This window comes from Hordeum vulgare, chromosome 5H (assembly GCF_904849725.1).
Source record: "Hordeum vulgare subsp. vulgare chromosome 5H, MorexV3_pseudomolecules_assembly, whole genome shotgun sequence".
Taxonomy (NCBI): domain Eukaryota; kingdom Viridiplantae; phylum Streptophyta; class Magnoliopsida; order Poales; family Poaceae; genus Hordeum; species Hordeum vulgare.
This window is the reverse complement of record NC_058522.1, coordinates 349,246,362-349,255,631: the sequence shown is the minus strand read 5'-3', so window position 1 is coordinate 349,255,631 and position 9,270 is coordinate 349,246,362. Positions and strand designations below refer to the sequence as shown.

At 45.4% G+C, this 9,270-nt stretch overlaps 1 protein-coding gene across 2 annotated transcripts in view; it reads right to left on the bottom strand.

Annotated features, from left to right (window-relative positions):
* Window positions 1–458: 458 nt before the first annotated feature.
* LOC123452748 (hydroxypyruvate reductase) overlaps window positions 459–9,270 on the bottom strand; it is a 30,892-nt gene continuing 22,080 nt past the window's right edge. Inside the window, exons 5-10 of one of the 2 annotated variants that reach the window (XM_045129455.1) lie at window positions 6,520–6,591; window positions 6,319–6,433; window positions 6,137–6,240; window positions 5,996–6,037; window positions 1,663–1,905; window positions 459–715 (exon numbers count right to left, since the gene is read on the bottom strand). In XM_045129455.1, the coding sequence (XP_044985390.1) occupies window positions 647–715; window positions 1,663–1,905; window positions 5,996–6,037; window positions 6,137–6,240; window positions 6,319–6,433; window positions 6,520–6,591 (645 nt within the window). In that variant the 3' untranslated portion in view covers window positions 459–646. The remainder of the gene's footprint in view (window positions 716–1,662; window positions 1,906–5,995; window positions 6,038–6,136; window positions 6,241–6,318; window positions 6,434–6,519; window positions 6,592–9,270) is intronic. The other variant, XM_045129456.1, reaches the window with a different exon arrangement.

Sequence of the window (9,270 nt, the reverse complement as noted above, 5' to 3'; positions counted from 1 at the left end):
TAAAAATAAATAAATAAACGTTCAAAAAATTCTAAATTCTTTTTGTGAACAGCATTGACAAAAGTTCTAAGCTCATGCAAAAATTGGGCCTAAAATAACATTTCTATAAGGCATAGCAAAAAAACAAAATCGATACTCTAAAGATGCATATTTTGATTTATTTATTTATTTTGCCACGTCTTATAGAAATGTTGTTTCAGACCAATTTTTTTGCACGCCCTTAGAACTTTTGTAAATGTTGTCCACAAAAAAATCAGAATTTTTTTAACGTTCTTCGAATTTTTTTAGATTTTACTTTTCGCCGAGCTCCATCTATCCATCCATCCAAGGACATATAAGAAATTTTCACTCCAAAACCCCAGCGCCCACCATCTGCAGTACTGCTGCGAAGCAACCCAAAACTATTCCAGGTTCTAAGTGGCCTTCAGATGTTGATTGTATGCAACAGAGTGCAGAAATTTGCAGCTAACTAGCTTCAGATGTTTGCGATCAAAACAGACAACAATGCTTTACATAAATAAACCTGTCGAATTCCTATGATTCTCCAGTAATGCAATCACCCATAACATTTGCCTTTATTTGGTAATTCCAGGTCTATTTATACGTCTTAAATTAAATCAACAATGCCGCCATCTACTCACTTTGCCTAGTTCACAAATTCTATTTCGTTGAATGGCTCCCCCGCATGAAGCTTGAGGGCAACATCACCAACAACCTGCACCAAAAGGCGTAGCAAAATTCTGTATGAGAGGAAATGGTAAATGGTCACACAAGTCAACCGACTTTTATTCTTCTACATTGAGGATTTCAATGACAATACACACAGTTAGTGATGATGGTGGTGACTTCCTTTATTAAGAATGAAATGATAATGCACATGACGCACCTATCTAAGCAGGGGTTGAACGAGGTGTCCTTCAGTTCAAAGTAATTCTAGGATATCGAAGAAAGGAAGCAACCATCGACAAGGAAGATCATGAGTTTATGCGTAAAGAGAAAGAGGAGATTTGCTAAGTGGCTAATAACAATAAACCATTTAATTTTATTTAATAAGCATACATGTTCATGTTTATTTAATAAGCATCAGCGCCACGCGAGATTGGATCAGGAGGGCGAGTTGCGGCGCCCAGAAAAAATAACCTAGGCTCTAATACCATGTTATGAAAGCAACTTATATCTATTGAAGGTCCAAGGGGCATATAAATATTACATAAAACTTGAGGTGCAAAGAAAGGAAACATTGCCTAATAAGGACTCCTAGACCAATACTAATACTCCCTCCGTCCCAAAATAACTGTCTCAACTTTACATTAGCTCTAGTACAAAGTTGTACTAAGCTTAAGACACTTATTTTGGGACGGAGGAAGTACTTCCTAACACTCATGAAGCCAATGAAGTAACTCATAAACTACCTAGTTCTCATATGATCCTAGTGCTAGTTTTGTTTGGAAAGATGATCCACCAGACGTATTATAGAGGCTAATGTAATTGATGATACCTAATGATATAAGAAGTCATAGTTGACTCAAAAGTAAACAAATAAATGCGGCGCTTCTGAATCTAGAAATTCTTTTAATACAAATATTATAATGTAACTATAGGAGTTAACAGTCAAGATATAACTACTAGCAACAAATACATGATTGGTAAATGAGAAGTAACTTTGTGCATTGCAGAGAAACAAGTGCAAACCTTTGCCATCGTTCTGTAAGAGTATTCCGTGATTCCTGCAATATGTGGTGTTATAATAACATTTGGAAATTTCAGAATTGGATCCTCTGGATCAAATGGCTCCGTCCAAGCAACATCAATGCCCAAACCACCTAAATGACCTGATTCAAGGTGATTAAACACAGCCGTATAGTCCAGAAGGCGTCCTCTGGCAATATTGATGAGATATGATCCCTACAAGAACATGGTAGTTATTGAGAATGGGTGTTCTACTGTCAGGCGCATATTTCACAGTTTTCCAAAAATAAAAAACAGATCCTATATGTAGATTGCAAATAATATATGCACTATAAGTTTTTTGTCGAGAAATATGTCCACTTGTGTGCGTGGAAGGAGAGAAATGCTAAAATATCAACTCTATGCCACGAACCTTAGTTCATGATGGATCCGCCAGCCAGGTACCGCTAGGTTGATAGTGGAGAGGAGAGAGGCTCGAAGATAAGACTGATTATTTCTTGTTTCATTAATATACTCTAAGAGGGTCTTCTTAACATAGAGCCAAACAATGAAAAACAGGATATCTTGTTTCTGCTTGGCCTAAGGGGCAGGCTACAAGATATCTTCCTAATTTAAATAGTTAACTACGCATCCCATAATTTGTGCCGATTGGGACGGTTATGCCTGTCGCAGGTGTTTCTGCAGCAAAGTCTTTTTCTTGATACTTTTTTTTTCGGAATGGGCCGGAAGAACTGGATTCCGATAAATCTCAGAATTATTCCGTAACCCTCTCACACTCTTACGGAGATGAAACCCAAAAGATTTTTATTGGGGCGGAACCCTCTCAGCGACGCGCCACATCGGAACCTGGGTGTGGTGTCAAATGGGCAAGGGCCGGGCCATCACCCCCCAGTTGGCGCGCCGTATCGTGATCTGGATACGGTGGCAAGTGAGCGAGGATCGGGTCGTCCCATCCTTAGTGGCGCGCTACATCGGCGCCCGAGTATAGTGGAGAATGAGTAAGGGTCTTCGCATTTGACTCGACGAGTGCGAAGGGTAAGGAAGCTAGCCAAACCTAGGAGGGTTCGCTTAGGTAGCTGGAACGTAGGGTCTCTCACAGCTAAGCATCGGGAGGTAGTTGATACAGCGGTGAGGAGAGGTGTTGATATCCTTTGCGTCCAAGAGACCAAATGGAGGGGACAGAAGGCGAAGGAGGTGGAGGGTATCGGCTTCAAGCTGTGGTACACGGGAGCGGTTGCAACCAGAAATGGAGTAGGCATCTTGATCAGCAAGAGCCTCAAGAATGGAGTGGTAGACGTCAAGAGACGTGGAGACCGGATTATCCTGGTCAAGTTGGTAGTTGGGGACTTAGTTCTCAACATTATCAGCGTGTATGCCCCGCAAGTAGGCCACAATGAAAACACTAGAGGGAGTTCCGGGAAGGCCTGGAAGACATGGTTAGGAGTGTACCGATTGGTGAGAGGCTCTTCATAGGAGGAGACCTCGATGGCCACGTGGGCACATCTAACACAAGTTTTGAAGGAGTGCATGGGGGATTTGGCTATGGCATCAGGAATCAAGACGAGTGTCTTAAGCTTTGCGCTAGCCTACGACATGATCGTAGCTAACACCCTCTTTAAGAAGAGAGAATCACATCTAGTGACTTATAGTAGTGGTCAACACTCTAGCCAGATTGATTTCATCCTCTCGAGAAGAGAAGAAAGCAGTGCGTGCCTAGACTGTAAGATGATACCTGGAGAGAGTGTTGTCCCTCAGCATAAGCTTGTGGTTGTTGACTTCCGCTTTCAGATTCATGTCCAGCGGGACAAGCATGCCAAAGTCGCTAGAACGAAGTGGTGGAAGCTCAAGGGGGAAGTAACTCAGGCATTCAAGGAGAGGATCATTAAGGAGGGCCCTTGGGAGGAAGGAGGTGATGCAAACATGTGGATGAAGATGGCGACTTGCATTCGTAAGGTGGCCTCGGAGGAGTTTGGAGTGTCCAGGGGAAGTAGAAGAGAAGCTAAAGATACCTGGTGGTGGAACGATGATGTACATAAGGCTATTAAGGAGAAGAAAGATTGTTTCAGACGCCTATATCTCGATAGGAGTGCAGACAACATAGATAAGTACAAGATGACAAAGAAGGCCGCAAAGCGAGCTGTGAGTGAAGCAAGGGGTCGGGCGTATGAGGACCTCTACCAGCGGTTAGACACGAAGGAAGGCGAAAGGGACATCTATAAGATGGCCAAGATCCGAGAGAGGAAGACGAGGGATGTTGACCAAATCAAGTGCATCAAGGGCGGAGCAGATCAACTCCTCGTGAAGAATGGGGAGATTAAGCATAAATGATAGATGGCGGGAGTACTTTGACAAGTTGTTTAATGAAGAGAATGAGAGCTCTACCATTGAACTGGGCGACTCCTTTGATGATACTAGCATGCGTTTTGTGCGGCGAATCCAGGAGTCGGAGGTCAATGAGGCTTTAAAGAGGATGAAAGGAGGCAAGGCGATGGGCCCTGATTGTATCCCCATTGAGGTGTGGAGAGGCCTTAGGGACAGCGATAGTATGGCTAACCAAACTTTTCAACCTCATTTTTCGGGCAAACAAGATGCCAGAAGAATGGAGACGAAGTATATTAGTACCGATCTTCAAGAACAAGGGGGATGTTCAGAGTTGTACTAATTACCGTAGAATTAAATTGATGAGCCATACAATGAAGCTATGGGAGAGTCATTGAGCACCGCTTCAGAAGAAAGACAAGCGTGACCAAAAATCAGTTTGGTTTCATGCCTAGGAGGTCGACAATAGAAGCCATTTTCTTGGTACGACAACTTATGGAGAGATATATGGAGCAAAAGAAGGACCTGCATATGGTGTTCATTGACTTGGAGAAGACCTATGATAAGATACCGCGGAATGTTATGACAAGGACATTACCCTCATCAAAGTGATGTGAGCCTTGGAAAAACACAAAGTCCCAGCAAAGTACACTACCCTCATCAAGGACATGTACGATAATGTTGTGACAAGTGTTCGAACAAGTGATGGCGACACTGATGACTTCCCGATTAAGATAAGACTGCATCAAGGGTCAGCTTTGAGCCCTTATCTTTTTGCCTTGGTGATGGATGAGGTCACAAGGGATATATAAGGAGATATCCCATGGTGTATGCTCTTTGCGGACGACGTGGTGCTAGTCGATGATAGTCGAACGAGGGTCAACAGGAAGTTGGAGTTATGGAGACAAACCTTGGAATTGAAAGGTTTTAGGCTTAGTAGGACTAAAACCGAGTACATGAGGTGCGCTTTCAGTACTACTAGGCACGAGGAGGAAAATGTTAGCCTTGATGGGCAGGTGGTGCCTCGGAAGGACACCTTTCGATATTTGGGGTCAATGTTGCAGAAGGATGGGGATATCGATGAAGATGTGAACCATCGAATTAAAGCCAGATGGATGAAGTGGCGCCAAGCTTCTGGCATTCTCTGTGACAAAAGAGTGCCACAAAAGCTAAAAGGCAAGTTCTATAGGACAGCGGTTCGACCCGCGCAATGTTGTATGGCGCTGAGTGTTGGCCAACTAAAAGGCGACATGTGCAACAATTAGGTGTGGCGGAGATGCGCATGTTGAGATGGATGTGTGGCCACACAAGGAAGGACCGAATCCGGAATGATGATATACGGGATAGAGTTGGGGTAGCGCCGATTGAAGAGAAGCTTGTCCAACATCGTCTGAGATGGTTTGGGCATATTCGGCGCAAGCCTCCAGAAGCCCCAGTGCATAGCGGACGGCTAAAGCATGCTGATAATGTCAAAATAGGTTGGGGTAGACCAAACTTGACATGGAAAGAGTCTATAAAGAGAGATCCGGAGGATTGGAGCATCACCAAAGAACTAGCCATGGACAGGGGTGCGTGGAAGCGTGCTATCCATGTGCCACAACCATGAGTTGGTCACGAGATCTTATGGATTTCACCTCTAGCCTACCCTAACTTGTTTGGGACAAAACGCTTTGTTGTTGTTGTTGTTGTTCATGTTGGTGTACCCAGTGTGTTTGACAGTTTTCATGCCATACGGGATAGCAGTGCTTCCTTAGTGAAAAAAACAAAATTAAGTGTAACATTTGGAGGTAACATTTAGCGTTCGACATTTTCTTGCACTGGTCAAAATGCTTAAGTTTTTTCCCCAAAATTTTGCAGGCAGCATTTGGGCGTGACGCTGCACACATCTTTTTTTCAAAAAAGATTGAAATTTGTAAAATCCATTTTTGGCACGTAGGAGCATGTGCTCCCTAGAGCCAAAGTGAACATCCGAGAAAAATGCACATACCTTTTTCAAAGCTGACAGGAACTTGTGATTCACGATCCCAACCTATAAATATTTATAGCTTAGTAACCGTCTAACTGAAGTCAAATAGAGTTTTTTCTGGCAGAATTTTTATTAAACAAATGAACATAGAGAAGAATTAACTGATTCATTGTTTAACGTCATGCAAGTTATAACTATGTCAGCTTCTCGGGCAAGTTCGTACATATCTTCTGGACCACCTTTTTTGTCAACCAGTCCATCAAGATCTGCAATGACAATGTTTTGAGAGAGGAAGATAACACAACATCCAATACGAGAATGATACTGCAACTACTGCAGCTTACCACAAGACACTGTATTTGATGACCAATTTCTTTTTGTAGCAAGAATTTTCACTCCAAATGGTCTTAGTCTCTTGGCAATTTCCATGCCGATGGCTCCAAACCCCAGGATAAGTATCTAGCACAGTAAATACAAGTTTCTACTCAAATGGGGATTTTCTTGTGGAAACTAGATAACAGTTAACTTATACACAAAAAGCATACTGTTTTCCCGAATATTGTTTCTCCAACTGGAAGGCCCAAGTCCTTCCGAATGACAGCAGCATCCATTTCCTTCTGCAAATTATGGCCAAAGTTCAAAACATGAATGTTCCATTACAACTGACAGAAGCTAACTTATATTCATTAAACTAAAAGAACTTATTTTCCAAATGATGGAAGCTACGAAGGAAGCTTATTTATCAAAAAACTGGGTGAATATTATGTACAAATATATGCAAACTGATGAACCATGGCTCGCCTAAGTTGTTGGATACTGTACTAAGTAGGATCCACGTGAAACAGGAACCATGTTTAATAGGCTCATCATGTATGTCTTCCAAAATTTCTGTAGCTTGCAGGCCCTTTTATCCCAGGGTGGACTGTTTTAAAACACTGTCATTTCCAATATCCCCATGCGTCATTATGACGTTTTCAATTTTCAAGTCATATGTAATGACGACTACAAAGTTTCAATTTTCAAGTCATATGTAATGACGACTACAAAGTGCAAACCTGAAACTTAGTACTTAAGCCATTATGTTTCATGTGCTGCAGAATACTGTATCCTCACTTGCTTCAGCTTTTAAGTACTGGCAGTTTTACAACAAAAGACCTAGTGGCACAGAATACTATATGCTCAATTACTTCATATTTGCATCAATTTTTCACCTATCATTCAGGAATATCAACATAATTAGGCGTGCTATCATGAGAACTGAGAAACTCAAATATTGTATACAGGAGTGGAAATATAGTGAGACGAGATGTTATGACCGCGCGCATTATAGCCGCCGGCGGGCTACGGGCAGTTAGGCCCAATAGCAGTTAGGGGCTTGGCCCACTTATCGTATTTTTATTAGCAGCTAAGACATTATATAAACTCATGTAAAGACCCGTTTTAAAGATTAAGAAGCAGCAAACCTATTTGCTCGGCTTCTGCAGGGAACCCTAAACCCTAGCCGCCGCTGCAGCTCCTTCCCCTCGCGCGATCACGGCGCCCCAGCGCCGTCGGCCACGTCCCCAGCCTCGCCAACCCTCCTTTCACCCCTATAACCTAAGGCCACGCCCTGGTAGGAGCCTTGCTCCTATCAATCTGGTATCAGCTGTCTCGAGTGCGATCATGTCCGCTCCTCAGCCCACAGCCTCCCAGCCACCACCCCTCACCACCACGCCGCCGGCCCTCTCGAGGCCGATCGCCTCGGCCGCCGGGCCGCCATCCGTCGCCGCGCCCTTCGTCTTCACGCCAGAGGAGATGACGGCTGCGCTCCAGGAGCTCGGGCAGGCGGTTGCGGGCATCCGCACCTTCCTCTCAGGCCCCTATGCCCCGCAGCCGCCACCGCGGCGACCCAGCAGCAGCAGTTGCCGCCGCCACCCTTCTCGGCCGCCCCTTCCTCCCAGGGAACCGCGGCTCCCGGCTCGGGGCCATCCTCAGGCCCGGGGGTCCCCATCCACCAGGTCCGGTTTCCCCGTCGCCGTCTCCATTGCCAGCGTGGTCTTCCAAAATTTCTGTAGCTTGCAGGCCCTTTTATCCCAAGGTGGACTGTTTTAAAACACTGTCATTTCCAATATCCCCATGCGTCATTATGACGTTTTCAATTTTCAAGTCATATGTAATGACGACTACAAAGTTTCAATTTTCAAGTCATATGTAATGACGACTACAAAGTGCAAACCTGAAACTTAGTACTTAAGCCATTATGTTTCATGTGCTGCAGAATACTGTATCCTCACTTGCTTCAGCTTTTAAGTACTGGCAGTTTTACAACAAAAGACCTAGTGGCACAGAATACTATATGCTCAATTACTTCATATTTGCATCAATTTTTCACCTATCATTCAGGAATATCAACATAATTAGGCGTGCTATCATGAGAACTGAGAAACTCAAATATTGTATACAGGAGTGGAAATATAGTGAGACGAGATGTTATGACCGCGCGCATTATAGCCGCCGGCGGGCTACGGGCAGTTAGGCCCAATAGCAGTTAGGGGCTTGGCCCACTTATCGTATTTTTATTAGCAGCTAAGACATTATATAAACTCATGTAAAGACCCGTTTTAAAGATTAAGAAGCAGCAAACCTATTTGCTCGGCTTCTGCAGGGAACCCTAAACCCTAGCCGCCGCTGCAGCTCCTTCCCCTCGCGCGATCACGGCGCCCCAGCGCCGTCGGCCACGTCCCCAGCCTCGCCAACCCTCCTTTCACCCCTATAACCTAAGGCCACGCCCTGGTAGGAGCCTTGCTCCTATCAATCTGGTATCAGCTGTCTCGAGTGCGATCATGTCCGCTCCTCAGCCCACAGCCTCCCAGCCACCACCCCTCACCACCACGCCGCCGGCCCTCTCGAGGCCGATCGCCTCGGCCGCCGGGCCGCCATCCGTCGCCGCGCCCTTCGTCTTCACGCCAGAGGAGATGACGGCTGCGCTCCAGGAGCTCGGGCAGGCGGTTGCGGGCATCCGCACCTTCCTCTCAGGCCCCTATGCCCCGCAGCCGCCACCGCGGCGACCCAGCAGCAGCAGTTGCCGCCGCCACCCTTCTCGGCCGCCCCTTCCTCCCAGGGAACCGCGGCTCCCGGCTCGGGGCCATCCTCAGGCCCGGGGGTCCCCATCCACCAGGTCCGGTTTCCCCGTCGCCGTCTCCATTGCCAGCGTGGTCTTCCAAAATTTCTGTAGCTTGCAGGCCCTTTTATCCCAGGGTGGACTGTTTTAAAACACTGTCATTTCCAATATCCCCATGCGTCATTATGACGTTTTC